The 19,546-nt window shown below is 33.7% G+C and overlaps 1 protein-coding gene across 1 annotated transcript in view; it reads left to right on the top strand.

The window, feature by feature from the left end:
- LOC149796872 (uncharacterized) overlaps positions 1-19,546 on the top strand; it is a 184,677-nt gene that overhangs the window by 39,323 nt on the left and 125,808 nt on the right. The window contains exons 7-12 of the mRNA XM_089961520.1: positions 128-281; positions 5,033-5,143; positions 8,057-8,275; positions 9,783-9,979; positions 15,213-15,407; positions 18,420-18,653. Of these exons, the coding sequence (XP_089817646.1) occupies positions 128-281; positions 5,033-5,143; positions 8,057-8,275; positions 9,783-9,979; positions 15,213-15,407; positions 18,420-18,653 (1,110 nt within the window). The remainder of the gene's footprint in view (positions 1-127; positions 282-5,032; positions 5,144-8,056; positions 8,276-9,782; positions 9,980-15,212; positions 15,408-18,419; positions 18,654-19,546) is intronic.

Raw genomic sequence — 19,546 nt, 5'->3', positions numbered from 1 at the left:
GTTCATCTCCGGCAGATTTGAAGACCAACTGAAAATTGTTTAGAATATTTAATTTTACTTTCCACAGGAAGATAAAAGCTTGAATTCAAAGTTCAAAATGAAAACAAGCTCTATTTTTTCTTTGTAGATGTATAATATTCTGTGGAGAAGTGGTTACAACAGCACTTTTTGATAAATGCTTGAAAGTGTTGCCATGGATACAGTTTTTGAACCTGTACAGTGTGTCTGAATGTCATGATGTGGCTATAGAGGATCTTAATGATTACTTCAGCAAGAACAAGGTGGGTCATGGACAATACCTGCTTGATATTGAAAGCAGTTGTAATTATCTCCCTTTCAATAATGGTTGGCCATCGTAATGAGATTCTCTTTTGGTACCTAAGGGAAATCACCAGGAAAAAATTTATTGAATCAAATGCTTAATAATTGCCTGAAGCCCATATGCATGCTTGTGAAACTGGTTTTGCCTAAGACTGTGAGATTTTGACAAATATTTTGTGAGATTTTAGTAAATTCAGTGAGATGTGATATTTTCACACTCATGTTAACTAATCTAAAATGGAATTTTTTTTGTAAAATGGGTTCTCTGGTATCATACTTTATTGAGATGCTGATTGTATGAATACAGTCATGGCTGACATGACACCTGATGTATCTATGGGTTTAGTCAAACATATATCTTGTTATGAATACACTTGCAAGATATGGTCCTTTGGTTCAAATTTTCACATAAACAATATCTTATTTTGTCAGAAATTGATCTTATAGAGTATGGCTGTAAAGATAGGCCAAAATTCCATAAATGTGACAGAACCAGGACATCAAATCAGTATATTTTAAAATTTGGATCAGTATACTGGCTTCTAAATCAGTAGGATTTCTTATCAATGTTTTTAACCTGTGTAGGTGATTAAAAACAAAAAAGTGCATTCTTGTGTTCTCTTCATGTTATAATAAAATGGCAAGTTTGAATATTAATCAGATTCAGGTGGCAAATACTACAAGAATAATTAATTAGTATGATTCATTGTGTTGTCAATTAAATGAAAATCAAAGAGTTATGCATGTCATATTTCACTGTAATGGTTCTGTTTATAAAATGCACAAGTATTTTTAGTTTCCCTCACAAGTTTACTGCCTGGTGTCCATCGATCGGATTCATTATCATTATTAAGTTTCATATTTTAAAACTGGCTTTCAATATTTTTATGTTTCCTATTTCCCCTATGTGATGGTGTCTTCAGATATCTGGCAATATCATTTCTTCCCCCATATACTATCTTAAAATCCAATTTACATGAAACACAAAGTGAAAACTCTGGAACTTTGCTGCCCACATGCATATACGAAACTCTGATTTCCATGTAATGTTCAGCTTGTAGTATGTGTTAGCAAATATTCTTTTTAGCATTGTGAGAAAGCTCATGTTTCAGTACTTGACTCTAATTGACCAAACAGAGATATGAAGTTTCTCCTTTAATGTTGCTCTTAAAATAATCATAATGCTTACTGGAATGTTTCTGCTAAAATCATATTTTGGACAGTCCTTTTTATTTCTCCGCCACCAAAGGTTAACTGATTTTAATTCCAGATTCACAAGCTATGATGGACCACTTTTGTTCCCTTTATTAATTCTAAAACCTCAATAAATATCCCACCTTTGGCCTTAAATTCTCCAAATTACAACCATAACATAATCACTTTACAACTTGTTTAACAGTTCTGGTCCCCAGCAGACTGGTTATGACTGGTTCCTCTGAATAGAACATGTACATGTACCATTTTTGTCTTCATAACTTTTTAAAATCTTTAAATTTTAAAGCACTTATGTTTCAGCTATTAAAAATGGTATGTATAGTAGATGGTCTTTAAAATGGTAATTTTGTCCTGCTAGTGGACTCGTATGTATGAAATATCAAGATTTTTCTTTACTGAGATATAGGAAAATAATTGTATTCCTTTATTTATTTAAAATCAAGTATATCACAAAGGATGTACAGGATATAGTTCTGGAAACTAGTATTATGTAATTAGTCTTGCAAATTATGATTTCTTTTAATATCTCCTAAGTCGCAAGAATTTTATATTTTGGGTATCTCCTTGGCAACTTTGATGCGGTACTGCTTTACTTCTGATAACAACTGCAGCACACACTATGTGCAGAATTCCTGAACTGAAGTGTTTCCTGTATGATTCATTATGCTGAGAGCAAATAAATGCAGCACTGTGGCCATATTGTGTATCTGGTGTTGACTTCTATAATATTGTCATTTGTGTACATTAATGTTACAACTAGACATATCTTTTTGGGGTCACATCAAGGAAATTCACCACCATCTTTACAATGCTAAAACCCACTTTGCAACTGTTGAATATTCTAAAATAATGTCAGGTCACTACAATTTTTTAGTCATCACTTACCTTCACTGCATAGCAGTTTAGTTGTTTCCACCCTATGTTCCATCGTCAAATCAGCCACATTTGACGGTGTAGTTTTGTAAAACAAATAAGCACACATAATACATTATGCTAACATACATACATACCATGCTCTTTTTTTCTTGTAGCTCTTCATGTTTACATTTATTTGGAATGGTTTATTGTCCAAAATATTTTTGTGCAGTACTTCATTTTTACATTTTTTAACTTCACTTTCAATAGCGCCATATAGCCATTAGTGTGCTTACATGCAGTGAATTGCTGATACCTGTATGTACATATATAAACACAAACTTATTGGACTCAATAGTCAAAAGATAGACCTTTCCATACATGCAGTAAATAATTTTCCCATTTATTTGGAATGGTTTATTGTCCAAAATGTTTTTGTGCAGTACTTCATTTTTACATTTTTTAACTTCACTTTCAATAGCGCCATATAGCCATTAGTGTGCTTACATGCAGTGAATTGCTGATACATGTATGTACATATATAAACACAAACTTATTGGACTCAATAGTCAAAAGATAGACCTTTCCATACATGCAGTAAATAATTTTCCCATTTATTGATAACTTTTTTTCCCTTACTTCAAGTGCAAGCTATCCACAAAATTTGATACAGGTCTGTCATGTGGAACTATGTTATTGTGCAGAAACCATTTGTCTTCCTTCAGTCACAGAAGTGTTGAAATTTTGTCACTGAATGCCAATACTGGTAGAGATTCCTTATTACCTCAAGTACAAGCTGTCTACAAAGTTTGATTTTTCAAGATCATGGAGAACCAGAGTTATTGTGCAGAAACTATATCTGGCTCTTTCAGCAATAAATATAATAATAATAATAATGGCTTTATTTAGAGAATTAACTCAGTTAATTACATGATCTAATTGATGTTGAGGTTTTCTGTTATGTACAATATATACAGTATACTATATATAGCGCGATGTGACAAAAATTTGTCTAAACACTAAAGAACTGAGTTGTTCATAAGGTCAAAGTTAATTATAATTGATTATATCCTGAACGTTATCTATGCATTGATCTAGAATGAAGTGAAGTCTTAAAAGTTTTGTTATGTTTAAATTATAGGCATCACCCCAAAATTACATTGCAATAGCTAAACTATGACTGAAAATAACTTTTATAAAAGAATACCTTATACTGAAAAGGAAGGAATGTTCTGATTTTCTTAAATCATCAACTTAGAAGGATTAACCTCTTTTTGAAACATGGTTAATGTTAGAAGACCAAGTTATTTTATCATGAGAGGTCAGAATGAGGGTTACAAACATTGACAAATAGAACTTGAAGTTTGTTGCTAACTAGCATTGCAATTTATAAAAGAAAAGACTGATAGAATGAAGATTAGCAAAGATGGCATACATCAGTAAAGACTGAAAGGAGAAAAATTAGCAAAGATGTTATACAACAGTAAAGGCTGAGAGAAGGAAGATTATCAATGATGTCATACAAAAGTAAATATTGATAGAAGGAAAATTAGCAATTATGGCATACAATAGTAAAGACTGATAGAAGGATGTTTTAGCAATGGTGGCATGCAGAAGTAAAGACTGAGAGAAGGAAGTTTACCAATGGTGGCATACAACAGTAAAGTCTGAGAGAAGGAATATTAGCAATGATGGCATGCAAGAGTAAAGACTGAGAGAAGGAAGATTAGCAATGATGGCATGCAGACATCATTGTTGTTGTTGTTGTAGGGTTTAATGCCATTTTTCAGCACAAGATAGGCTATACACGGTGGCCAGTATAAATAGTGGAGGAAGAACCCAGGAAGACCCCAGAAAGAACCACCGACCCACGAGAGGCTACTGGCAAGCTTTCTATCATACCCACCTTTGGCTGAACCAGAGATTCAAACCCATGCAGACAGAGGTGAGATGGCAATGATCCATAACTGAGTGCTTTAGACCACTCGGCCACTTGGGGTCCCCATGCAGAAGTAAAGACTGATAAAGGGAAGATTAGCAATGACAGCATACAGCAGTAAAGACTGAAAGGAAGAAACAGTTCTACTTACCATTTCATGTTTCACATAGACAGTTCAACAAGCATCACATGGTTTATAAATTTATGTTGAAATGTCATTGGCCAAATTAATGAGTATCTTCCTCTACTATTAATACTGGCCACCATGTATAGCCTATTGTGTGCTAAACAATGGCATTAATACTGGCCACCATGTATAGCCTATTGTGTGCTAAACAATGGCATTAAACACAACAACAACAACAACTTAATGTGTTATTTCTCATCATTCATACCAGTTGTACAAGTCCAACTCCAAATGGTGCATAATGTGCCAGAAGATCAGAGTCTATATTGTTTATTCCACTGATTACTTCTAACAAACTGCACAGTACTATATCCACTGGCACATTATGAAACAGTAAATCTGGATCTATACAGTTTGTAGTTGGATTCTTATTATAAACAAGTATAGTTGGCACCATAATGTATCTGTCTTTGAAAACTGACAAGTTGTGGAGTGTTCAATAAGGGTTCTTGTCAATGAAGAATTTTGTATGAACCATCTTATGTACAAGGTTTGACTATTATTGTTTTTTACAGGATGCTTTGAAGAACCGCAAGTTTTGTCCAGTTGGAAAGATTATCCCTGGATGCAAAGTAGTGATATTGGATGAATTCTTCAATGTGCAACCAGTTGGAGCATCAGGGGAGGCAAGTCAGATTCAGAAATCCCTTATTATGATTCCTAGTGTAAACACACACACACACACATGTGCAACATGTGTTCCCAAGTAGGAACTGACATTTTTTTTATGTTCATCTGGTTTCTCAGGAATGCAATATATGCGTAAATCAGGGGTTTACTGTAATGGTTGCTACATCATTATTTCTGATGTGTTATTAAACAGCAAAGTACCAGACCTGAAATTCTGCCAGTTTTGTTTGTTCTACTTCTGATATCATACAAATGGCCTTAACCCTGACAATAGTGAACAATATGATATTGGTTCTGTATTTATCTAATTGAAATAAACAATGTAATAAATTCATGGAGAAAATGGTGACAGTATTAACGTTGAAAGTAATGAATCTACCTAAATGGACAATAAAAGAACCCAATTTGGATGTGATATAAATAGACCTTTTCTTGAAGTTAAAACAATTTTGTTTGCTTACCAGTATGTACACTTTCTTGGTATTAAATATGGAAAGAGTTATGATCAAACAGATTCTTAAATAACTAGTTGGGACAAAGTTTGACCATCAAATGAGAATTTTGCAAACAGCATGTACTAAACATCTAAATTGCTTTAACTTTGATGCCCTCTAAGTATTTATGTAACATTATTCCATTAAAATCACACTTTTTTTTTGTTCTATAATTCTATATGTAGACAATTTTTTCTTTTCTTTTTGAAAACATTTTTGATTTTTTAAAAACTTTAATCAGTTGAAAATTATAATTAATATTTCCACTTGTAATTATCTGTACAATATCCAGAAAAATAAAAAAGTGTAATTTTTTTCTCTCCAGTATTTAGTAGAGTTGGGTACATGAAAATTTTGCACCATGTTATACTGCAGTATTTCTGAACATACTGTGATATGTACCACAGTATACTACAGTATTTCTGAACATACTATGATATGTACCACAGTATACTGCAGTATTTCTGAACATACTATGATATGTACCAGAGTATACTGCAATCATATTAGGAACCAACAATTTAATGTCTTAGAACCAGGGCCAGGGACTTTTTATTTTGAATTTCCATTTGTCCATAGCAGGAAAAATATTTTGATTTTTATTTGAAAATGGTAATTATCTTGAGATAAAAGAGAATAGAATATCTCCGCTCAAAAGAAAATTGCAACCCCTCACTCTCCTTCAACAATGAAATGGTCTACACCTTATTTGCTATGTGAATGTTGTTTTCGCTGCATCAGTTGTAATCTAAAAACTGTAACTGGGGGGTGATTCAGCTTACACAATAGCTAACACCATGCAAAAAATATTATACTGAAATTAGAGAGGTTGGTGATTAAAAGTATGGATAGGAAGTGTTTACATTGAAACCTACAGGAATTTCTGTGCATTACTTATTGATGGAAATGACAGAAGTACAGGAACAGTAAAAAAGTACCATGGCACGTACCATATAAATAAAATATTGCAGTAAACTACCTGATATGGTCATATTTAGAAAAATATGATTTTTAGCAGGCTTATATAAAAAAATCAGTATATGCCCATAACATGTAGCATGTTTAAACTGTTATCAATCCTGTTTAGAGCTCATATAGAACTATCCTTGAGGTACTGTATACTTTTAATTGTCACAGAGCAATTTAAAGGCAAGGTGGTCAGGTATAAACAGCCACCATTTCTCCTAAGGGCCAACACGAACTAGGGTGATGTGCTATGTCTTGTAATGACTGCTGTTGGGGAGCCCTTTAGGCTAATTTGCATAGGTAAAGTCCATCAAGTGGATCTGTACACAATTCATGTTAAGTTTTCAGTAAATACATGAGATGGGTGTTGAAGAACAGAAATTGTTACAAATTATTGCTCTGAATGATAATGTTTAAGCCTGTAGCTGTATTAAAGGTTATTGGCAAGTTTTTGAACAGCACAACATGTCTTTTAAGCTGAATTTTTACTCCATAAATGAAATGCAAAGCATGATTATTTCAGTCAGAGTAGTCTTCAAGCATGATTTATTTTTTAAGGCAATATGTCTACATGTATTTCTGGTGATTCAAGAAGCAAAAATTTATCTGCAAAGCAAACAAAGCCCAGCAAAACTAAAACAAAATTTCAGAACTCCTGGTTGATGGAGTTTTGCTTCATGAAGTACAGCAGCAATAGGAAGCAGCTAATTCGTTGAACATACTGCAAACAATGTATCAGCATAAATCATTCTGTAGTGTATGATGCCCATTGAAGTAGCAGCATTACCTTCAAACCCTTATTGACTGCATCTAATTAAAGCTATATTTTGCCATCGAATGGATTTTAAGAATAGAAACTTGTGCATATATTTTTCTTGTTAGTGTGGTTGTGATTATGTGAATGTTTGCACATATGTGTATGTGTGGTGATGATATTTGACAATGCTAAGCCTACAAACTTTTTTTCCTTGTAAGTTATTAAATATAGACAAGTTATTTTCTATTATTCAGATTTGAATTTCCAATCAACTCCCTTGGGACCTCAAAACACTTGGAGTCTCAACCTGCCCTCAGCAGTGTGAATATGACAGATATTATGACAAATCAGTGTTTATTACTATTATAATCCTCTCTCTGATATTTGTCAATCAAATAACACTTTTAATAGGTTTACAATATGATACAGATTCTAGATCTGGACTTTCAATGTAGCCTTTTGATATTGCCATCCACTTGGTGGCCAAAAAGCCAGCAATTTACAGAAAAATAACCAATAATATTGGTTTATTATTCCCACACATAAGCCATGAGTGGAGATTTTATGATTAGCCCTGTGTGTCAGTCTGTGTGTTATACTGTTTGTTGGTCCAAAGCATTGTAAGTGCATATTATGTATGCCATAGCAACACCTTCATGTGACATTATATATTTTATTTTCTTTCATCATAGATCTATGTTGGAGGTCCAACCCTTGCCAGAGGTTATTTAAATCGACCTGAGGTCCAAGCCAAGAGATTCATACCTCGGCCAAAATCTCTTCCGGCAAGCTTTGGAGATAGGCTATATCGCAGTGGAGACTGGGGTTACATGTTGAGTGATAGGAGCCTAGAGATCTGTGGACGCTGTGATTCCATGGTCAAAATTAGGGGATACTCCATTGAGACACAGGTTGTCATTTTTTTCAATGAGTTTGGTCTTGTTTGCATATAGAGTAGAGTGTGACAAATCTATTAATTTGTAGCAGCAGAGGCATCATTTACCAGTCTACTACCTTTTAGCAGCAGTGGCATCACTGACCAAATTTTTTGCTTTGTAGCATCAGAGGCATCATTGACCAAATTATTGCTTTGTAGCAGCAGTGGCATCATTGCCAAATCTATTACTTTGTAGCAGCAGTGGCATCATTGACAAATCTATTACTTTGTAGCAGCAGTGGCATCATTGACAAATCTATTACTTTGTAGCAGCAGAGGCATCATTGACAAATCTATTACTTTGTAGCAGCAGAGGCATCATTGACAAATCTATCACCTTGTAGCAGCAGTGTGATCATTGACCAAACTATTAATTTATAGCAGCAGTGGGATCATTGAAAAATCTATTATTTGAAGCAGCAGTGGGATCATTGACCAAACTATTGCTTTGTAGCAGCAGTGGCATCATTGCCAAATCTATTACTTTGTAGCAGCATTGGCATCATTGCCAAATCTATTACCTTGTAGTAGCAGTGGGATCATTGACAGTATTATTAACATGTTATGCCTCTAAATTAAGTCAAATTACAAGTAAAACACATCAAAATATGTATTGCAGAAAGAAGATTCTCTCCAACTGAATCCTTGCATTCATTTCACCGTAAGGTAGAAGTTTACACATACTGTCTATGCTCACACATATGCCAAATCCAACAGCAAATAACATAGACTCCAATTTTCCATCTCATGATATGCAAGCAGAACAGGCAATATGTTATTTGCTGTACTGAAAACTCCTTAACATTTAACAAACAACATAGATCCAGATCTGCCTTGCATTATATGGTGACAGATCTGGGTCTGTGCAGTTTACAGTCATACTTGACTTATTACTGAGTTTACACTGTGAATAGATGATCAGTTTGCAAGATGTTTTGTGACAACAATAAAAAGGACAAAACAACTTTGTGCATTAAAGTACCATATATACCTGTCTTATAAGTCAAGCTCAACTGCAAACTGCACACACCCTGATTTACCATGGAATAATGTACTGGAAGATCTGGGTCTATGCAGTTTGTTTGGAATAATCATTGGAACAAAGAACATAGACACTGATCTGCTAGTGTATTATGTGATATCAGATCGAGGTATGTGTTCTTTGATTTTAGATTTTGGCAGTTGAGAGACAAATGCAGTGGGGTTTGATAAAATTAAAATACCCTGTTTTTTGTTTTATTCAAATGATCCAAAATCTGCAGCATTCTTTAATATGTGTTCTGCATCAAAGTCTTGCTACATCTTTTAAAAGTATTTCAAAGGCTATTTATCCTGACTATATGGGTGTTTTGTTGTCAGATTCTAGTCATAACATTATCATAAAATTAGAAGATTAATTAACAAAAAGAAGTCCAAGGATGAAATAATTTGGTAAAATTAGATGCTGTGGATATTACATGAGTTAATTCCCTTTATTCTAGGCTGTAGAGGCTGCCCTTATGAGTCTTCCTATGGTCCATGCATGTGTGGTCCTGGTCAAGGGAGAAGAAGGCCAAGATAAATTCCTGGTGGCTTACATTGTTCCTGAGGGGCAGACAACTAAAAAGGAAATTCGGGAAGCTCTTAAGCTCCGCCTTCCATTCTATATGATACCATCTTATTTTGTATTTCTCTCAAGGTTTGTATTTACCACTTGCATTAAGTATGGCACTTTGGTCTCATATCATAAGAACCTGAAAATAATGCTATCACCTTCAACAGCACTGTGTAATAATGGATCCCAGTATAATTTGTTTCAGTTCATTGTAGGTCCTAGCTAATTAAAGCTCATTGCGAGAATTTCACATATAACAAGCTCGTAATTATTTTACACTGGATCAAACATGACCCATTGGTATATAGCCTTGCTTATTACAGTGTTTCAGCTAGCTGTATTTTGAGGGGTCACATCACCAAACCATAATGTCCAAGTAGCTCTTTATTTTGTGCAAATTGCTTTCAGTTGATTTTAGGATGTTCTAATTTTTATAACTCCCCACCTTCCATCTTTTTCCAAGATCAGTTTCAAATTCTGTTCTGACCCTTTGGTGTTCATAAAGTGAGGTTGAAACACATTTGTAATGCTCGTTTGTATGAAAGGGAATGCATGTAACAGCTTTCAAACTTGCATTGAGTGTAAATAATACTGGTTTTATTTTATAAAATGCCTGCAAACAAAAGATTTAAGACATTACTAACTAAAATGGATTCATGAAGTAAATACAAGTGGAGTGTAACAAAGTTACTTTACGTATGTTATACTTGCAAAAGTTTTCAAAAACTAAAACAAATCAATTATTGTTGCCTGGTGTATGCCAGATACAAAACAAATACATTATTGTTGCCTTTTATATGCCAGACACCAAAACAAATCCATGATTGTAGCCTGGTGTAAAGCAAACACCAAACAAATCCATTATTGTTGTCTTATATGTGCCAGATACCAAACAAATCTATTATTGTAGTGTGGTGTAAGGTAGACACCCAAAAATCCATTATTGTTGTCTTATATATGCCAGATACCAATCATATCCATTATTTTAGTGTGGTATAAGGCAAATACCAAAAAAGTTTAATTACTATTATTTTATGTATGCCACACAAAAAACAAATTCATTATTGAAGTCTGGTTTATGCCAGACAAAATACAAATCCATAGCAGATATTTTCTTTTTCTAAGTTAATACTATATATATTTCATCATGTGGTACAAAAATATGTGATATTTTAACAAGTGGAGATGCCACAAGTTCCAATATATTGGTTTTGATACCACAAAATGAAATATGTCTTATATTTATGCAGTAAAAGAATTTTTTTATATACTAAACTTGATCCTAAATGGACTCCAAACACAATTTTATTTGTGTATAGTTTCTACAATTGTTTCATTCCACTGTGTCCAAATCCTAATAAGTCGTATGTTAATTTAAAATTCCTTCAAAGATCAAAACATGTTAAGTTCTTGTTATAGGTTATCTGGCATTTTTTTGAGAGGCTGAAAGGTAACAAAGCAACATGTACTGGGTCACATATTTTGCTTCTGGATCAGCATCAATGCATTGTTACTCACTACGCACTGTCAATGAAATACACACAGACAACCATACCATAACACATATATTCTAAAGAATAAACAATTATCCTTAAATCAATACTAAAGAATGTCTAAATCCAATTCTTGTATTATCACCAAAATGAGAGAGGGAAAACGCACTAAAATTAGACCTGGGACTACATTGTGGGTACTGAACAGGAAGTAATAATTATGACTGGAGTCCAAATCAAAGTTTAGATGATTTAACTCGGTCTTCAGCACAGCATCCAACCCCAACCCCTTGTCATAAATTCACCTCACTTTCATTGGCTGGTCATATAAATATCAGTGACTTAAGAGAGCGGTAGGATTGGGATGAGATAATGTCACAGTAAATTACATGATTGCCATTTTGTACATTATTTTATACTATCTGACCATAAATGCAAGTCTGATTCAGCAATGCATCATAGTAGGTTTATTGTTGTTGTCAAGGAAGTAAGGTGAAATAACTTTGTAGAGATGTGAATGGCATGGAGCAAAATTTCTTCAGCAAAAAATAATTTCCATATCTGAAATGTAATGCAGGTTTTATGGATTTGTTCAAGCTCACAAAGTCCTCATTTTTTACACAGCTATAACTTTTGCAGGCACACACAATCAGGCATAACATGGCATAATAGGAAATCTTATCTTTTCACATATGACAATATAAGAATATATTTTCACATATAATGATATATTTTTTATATGTGAAAATTGGGACTGAAACAAATATGAAAATTATTTCACCAATAAATTTATACATTTCACACTAGATAATAAATCATTGAAGTCTGATGTATATCAAACACCCAGTAAATCCATTATTGTAATCTGCTTCATGCTGGATAGGAAAAAAATCTATTTTTCTGGTCTGGTGTATGTCATACACCAAATAGATTCATTATTTTAGTCTGGTGTATGCCAGGAAACAAATAAATACATTTTTTAATATGGTGTATGCCAGACACCACACAAATCCATTATTCAAGTCTGGTATATGCAAGACATTAAATAAATCGATTATTCTGGTCTATTGTATGCCAGACACCAATTAATCCATTATTGTCATCTGGTGTATACCAGACATCACACAAATCCATTATTCTGGTCTAGTGTATTTCATACACCAAAAAAATCCATTGTAATTTACAATGGTGTGTGCCAGACACCAATCAAATCCATTATTCTGATCTGCTGTATGCCAGACACCAAACAAACCTATTACTGTACTCTGGGTTTTGCCAGACAGCAAACAAATCTATTATTCTGGTTGGGTGTATGTCATGCACTAAATAAATCCATTATTCTAGTCTGGTGTATGCCAGACACCAAACAATCCATTTTCTAGTCAATAAATGCATTATTTTTGTTCAGGTTGGGTGTATGTCAGACACAAAACAAATCCATTAGTATTAGTCTGGTGTATGCTAAACACCAAACAAATCGATTATTCTATCATGGTTTATGCCAATGTTAAGAACAGAATTATCTGGTTTGATTAATTAAGATTTGTAAACATTTCACAAAAGGCAATAAATGAACACAGTATAGATTCTAAACTAAAGAAGATCTAGAGTCTAATGACTCATTAGTCATAAATGCAGATATGCCAAAAACTATGTAACTTGTGTGGATGCACCAATTTAAAACAAACTCACCATAGAATATGTTGCAATTTCTGGAAATAGTTGCATTAATGTATGCAATGACTTGACATTTAGTGCAAGTAGGCTTTCTTCCAGAACCAGCTGAATTACACCTGTTTGTTTTGCCATCCTATGCCAAAGAGCCAAGAAGATGAGCTCAGTCAACATTTTATTTTATGTTTAGACTTAACTGCTGATTTCTGCTAATAAAAGTAAATTTCTCACTAGTCAGCAGACCTAAAGGAAAAATCAAAAAGAACAGATAGATGATTTTCTTAATATGATTCAATAATAACTGTCTGGATAAATTTTTAAAGATACCTGACAAATGTCATACTACCCGGTATTTTAAATGCATCATCCCCAAGATCAAGAGAAATTTAAACTCAACAGAAAATGTTGAGAATTTTCTTAAACTTAGGCTTAGTGTGATACAGTCATCAGAATGCTCACTTTAAAAGTGACTCCATGTTTTTGGATTGGCTCTGACAGGTACAGACTCTTGTAAAGGTAAACCATGATCAATATACAAGATTATATTGTGTCAGGTGATTGTTTTACATAATGGAGAAACACAGCCTTTATTAGAATATTATAATAAACAAATTTGTATCATCTGAACCAATTTCATGTGACAGAAGGGCTCTAACAAAGATTTTTAATGAAATTTTATCAAACAAATTCAATACGCAATTGAACTGTAGCAGTTTAGATAAATAAAGCCACTTACAAACCAGCATAGCTGGTCTGAACCTTTGAGTCGAGTGGAAAGCGCCCAAATTTGAGATAGATGAGCTAGGTTTGATTCCCATTGATGACAGTTAGATTTTGTATCTCTTTTCCATTACATGTTTTTGGCTTGTCCAATGCTTGGTTGCTGGTGGTCTGTTTGAGAATGGGTTTTAATCACTGTGAGACATGAATGTGGATGACAATAAATGTCAAAATAAGGGGAAGAGTGTAGTGTAGTGTCGTATTATATCATGAACACATTCATCAATGACTCAGTCTTAACTATTGGGAGTATACCTTCTAATTTAACCTAAACATATTCAATATTTATGTCCTAAGCAAGTGAAGTCTTGCAGGTATTTACAGATGTTGCCTTTTATGACATATATTTTACTCAGGTTAGTGCAGTATATGTATTAGTGTGTTTTTATAGCTTTACAGTAGAAAAATGATGGTTTAGGTTGGGATTTCTACAAAAAAAAACATTTCAGTTTTAAAATTAGAAAGGATTTTGATAGATATGGCTAAAGATAATACTTTTCAGCATTATATTATACAAATTTTATGTGGCTACCCATGTAACATGATTTCTAAAAATAATCCTTGTATAAAATTGTTGTGTGGTTACCTGTGTAACATCATTTCTAAAAATAATCCTTGTATAAAATTGTTGTGTGGCTACCCATGTAACATTTCTAAAAATAATCCTTGTATAAAATTGTTGTGTGGTTACCTGTGTAACATCATTTCTAAAAATAATCCTTGTATAAAATTGTTGTGTGGTTACCTGTGTAACATCATTTCTAAAAATAATCCTTGTATAAAATTGTTGTGAGGTTACCTGTGTAACATAATTTCTAAAAATAATCCAATTTTAAAATGTTCAAGTGGTTACCTGTATGATATTATTTTATAATAATAATCCATATATAAAAAATGTCTAAAGTGGATGCTGTTCTCAAGTATATCAGGATAGCAAAAAAAGGTATGGATTCTCCAATCAACCGTGAGGCTAAAGTTTGCAATTTTCCAATCATAACTCTAAAACTGTTCTGTGATCGTGATTATTTCAAGAATGAATGTCATGTATTAATTATGTTAGACTACAAGATCTCTTTGCCTTGTCAATCACCAGCTGGGTAAAGGATCATTTGCTGCAAGGATATTAATAGATTTTATGTCTGTAAGTTGAAAGAAACAGAAAAAAAGCAGACACAATGTATAGGTAATACAGATGAGCTGCAAGAATGTGATCTCATCTTTGTCACATTTGTTTCGACAATGGGAGGGGGATATCACCAGTTAGTTCATTTTCATTATATTTGAAGTGTAAATGTCTAAGGAAAATTAAACTATTTTTGTCAGAATTTGTTTAATAAAATTTCAACAATATTTTATTTCATGTATTACAGTATTCCTGTTGTTCCTGCATCAGGAAAGCTGGACAAAGCAGCCCTTCCACCATTTGAGAGACAGCGTGGGGAAGAGGAGGAAGCTATGGAGGGGAAACCCAGCACAGAGACAGAGAAAGCCCTGGCTCAAATATGGTGTGAAATTCTGCAAATTAAGGACATTGACATCATGGAGAGCTTCTTTGATTTGGGAGGGTAGGTAAACTTGAGTATGGTATTACAGTATTGTCTCCAATCTATGTTACATTTGATTATCTTTTCAGGTGTTTTAATAATTATGAAAGTAAATAGAAAAGCACACGATATCCAGTGATAATATCTGGGTTAGCATGGACATGGTCCAGAGTTTCCAGCTTTCTCCATGCATTTTCCATAGTTTTCATGCTATTTCCAGACAGTCAAATTTGTGCATTGAAATGGAACAGCCAGGGTCTTTTTGCAACTCTTGGGCTGTAGAATGGTTTTAAGCATTAATACCCATCATAAATCTTGAAAAAGAGAAAACCCACAGTATTTCATTATTATTTTAAAATTGCTGTATATAAATATTAATCTGAAGATCTTAACTTAGACTGGGTACTAAGCTAAATTTATTTTGGGAACCATGGGTTTGAGACTCAGTCCAGCCAAACTGCATAGTAATGTTATAAATATAAATATATATGTTTTGTTCCAAGTTGGCAGAAAGAACCAGTTTGATATGGCATAGTGATACAATGAGGCCATAAGACCTAGACATATGTACACGCCATATCAAATTAGTTCTGTCCCTGACTGAACAACACATGAATGCAGTTTTGTATTTATTTCATACACACTCTTTCAATGCTCTCAGATTAATTGCCACTATACATTATGAATGGAGTTCAAAATAAGTTTTACACCAGCTTAATTTTGTGTATCAAAGCATGTTGATGCAAAGACATTGGTGAAAACCCCCACATAGTTCCAGTATGAGAGTGTGGTGTGTACATGCCAATCCATGTAAGACTGAATACCATACCAGTCATATAAGATTCTGTGTGTGTGATGTGGAATACAGACTGAATGCCAATAAATTACCAGCCATGTAAAATTCTCTGTGAGTCATGTGAAAGACAGACTGAATGCCATATCAACCATGTAATATTATGTGTGATATGAAATACAGGTTGAATGCCATGTCAGACACGTAATATTATGTGTGTGATGGAATACAAACTGAATGCTATGTCAACCATGTAAGATTCTGTGTGTGATGGAATACAGACTGAATGCTATGTAAACCATGATATATTATGTGTGTGATATGGAATACAGACTGAATGCCATATCAACCATGCAAGATTGTGTGTGCAGTGTGGAAATACAAATTCAATGCCACATCAACCATCCAAGATTCTGTGTGTGATGGAATGCAGACTAAATGCTATGTCAACCATGTAAGATTCTGTGTGTGATATGGAATACAGACTGAATGCTATGTCAACCATGATATATTATGTGTGTGATATGGAATACGGACTTAATGTCATGTCAACCATGATATATTATGTGTGTGATATGGAATACAGACTTAATGTCATGTCAGCCACATAAAATTCTGTGTGTCATGTGGAATACTGACTGTATGCCATGTCAGTGATGCAAGATTATGTGTGTGTGATGTGGAAATATATAATGAATGCTGCATCAGTTATGTTATATTATGTGTATGATGTGGAATACAGACTGAATGCCATATCAATCATGAAACATTCTGTGTGTGGTGTGGAATATAGACTGAATGCCATATCAGTCATGAAACATTCTGTGTGTGGTGTGGAATACAGACTGAATGCCATGTCAGCCATGCAACTGATTTTTTGCATGTGATGTGGAAATACATACTGAGTGCTATATCAAAACCTTTTATTATTATGTATGTGGTGTGGAATACAGACTGAATGCCATATCAACTTTGTAAGAGCTTATGTATGATGTGGAAATATATCCTGAAAGCCAGATCAACTATGTATCATTATGTGTGAAGTGGAATACAGATTGAATGCCATGTCAGTGATGCAAGATTCTGTGTGTGTGATGTGGAAATATATAATGAATGCTATATTAGTTATGTAATATTACATGTGTGATGTGGAATACAGACTGAATGCCATATCAACCATGCAAGATTGTGTGTGGAATGTTGATTTACTGTCCGTTTGCCATGTCAGCCATGTAAGATTCTCTCTGTCTGTGATGTACATGCACGCGCGTGGATTCTGTGATGTACATGCATGCACGTGGATTAAGTGCTATATCAGTCATGAAACATTCTGTGTGTGGTGTGGAATACAGACTGAATGCCATATCAGTCATGAAACATTCTGTGTGTGGTGTGGAATACTTACTGAGTGCTATATTAACCATGTATTATTATGTGTGTGATGTGGAATACAGACTTAATGCTATATCAACTTTGTAAGAGCTTATGTGTGATGTGGAAATATATTCTGAAAGCCAAATCAACCATGCATGATTCTGTTTGTGATGTGGAGATACAGATTGAATGCCATGTCAGTGATGAAAGATTCTGTGTGTGCGATGTGAAATGCAGATTGTATACCATATCAACTGTACAAGAGTTTATGTGTGTGATGTGGAAATACAGACTGAATGCCATATCAACCATGCAAGATTCTGTGTGCAGTGTGGAAATACAAATTCAGTGCCACATCAACCATCCAAGATTCTGTTTTTTGTGATGTGAAAATATAAATTGAATGCCATGTCCACCATGCAAGATTCTGTGTGTGATGTGGAAATATACAAATTCCATGCTCCATAAGCTATGTAAGATTAATGCTTATTAATATATCAACATACGATTTGGCACAAAGTATTCAAGCTCACTTCCATATATGCCACAAACACTTTCTACATGGTATATAATTTGTTACAAAGTATTCAACTCACTACCTGATTTGACTCCTCAACTTAGATATGATATTTGGTTTGGCACCCAATATTCCAGCTCACTTCCTGATCTGTCTTAAATTTTCTGTATGGTATATGATGTAGCATTATGTATTCCAGTCCACTTTTTTTTAAAATTATTTTAATATTTTACTATATATGGAGGCTATTACTTACAGCAGTACAAAAATGTTAAATGGCATGTTTTGTTCAAGTGTTGGGTTATATTTGGTTTTGGATAAACTGATTTTTGATTTCATTTTGATTCAGACATTCACTAATGGCAACAGAACTGACCAGCCAGATTCGTCAGAAGTTTGGAGTAAACATTGCTGTAAAGGACTTGTTTACCTACCCCACAATATCAAGTCTTGCTCAAGTGATTGATGCTGCAAACCAGGCAGTGGATTCTGATGGATCCAGATCTGTCCGAGTTGTACCAGTAATTAAACCAGTTCTAAACTTGGAGGATGAGATAAAAAAACATGACCAGGGTATTTTAAAGTAAGTCTTAATACCATGTAATATAATGTATGTGTATAGAAAACTGTTTAATTATCTGAGTCATTGAATGTCTCTTGACTTTGACATTGTCACCAGGATAGGTACAATAATAATATGCTTTCTTTGCACCACTACAGATCTGGGTTCAGTCTCTGATATCAGCACATGTAAGACTGAGTAGTCTCCCTTCCAGAGTTGATGCTTCTTTCAGTCTGGTTTTCTGTGCCTGAAAGATGCTAACATCTGAACCATGAGATGACATGTTAGAAATTGTCTGATCTTGTTGAATTAATGTAAAATAAAAGGAAGTTTGAAATTCAACTAAATTTTGTTTTTATTCAAATTACTGTTATTAACAAACAATTGAGAATTATCCAGGAAAAATCAGTCTCTTAGAAGGAGTCTGAATATTTATATTTCAGAATATATTCATCTTGGTTACTCTGATTTTATTTATTTTACATAGATCATCCATATTCTGCCAATCTTCAATATTTTATAATTTATTTACCTTGTTTAATAAAACTTTAATAATTTTATCTGGATCATCCAAATTCTAACAGTCTTCAATATTTTAATGTATATTTACCTTGATTAATAAAACTTTTGTAAGTTTATGTAGATCATCCACTTTCTGACAATTTCTTCAATATTTTTAACATAGCATCTCATATGCTTTTTTTAAGAGATCACCCTTCCTTATAGTCAAAAGTTGCAGATGATTTCTCTTACTCGCTACACATTTATTGATCCCAGCATGCCTTGTAGCAAGGAAATGGTTGCTAAAATCTGTCCAAATCAACATGACTTCTTTTTAGGAACTTAACACGACATGTCCGATGTTGCTTTACCACATAACTTAATCAGTGCCCCGTTATGGATCACTGCCATCT

This window comes from Sinohyriopsis cumingii, chromosome 6, assembly GCF_028554795.1.
Source record: "Sinohyriopsis cumingii isolate HCF-2022 chromosome 6, ASM2855479v2, whole genome shotgun sequence".
Lineage (NCBI taxonomy): Eukaryota > Metazoa > Mollusca > Bivalvia > Unionida > Unionidae > Sinohyriopsis > Sinohyriopsis cumingii.
Note: the sequence above shows the minus strand (reverse complement) of the source record. Positions and strands in the feature narration are given on the sequence as shown.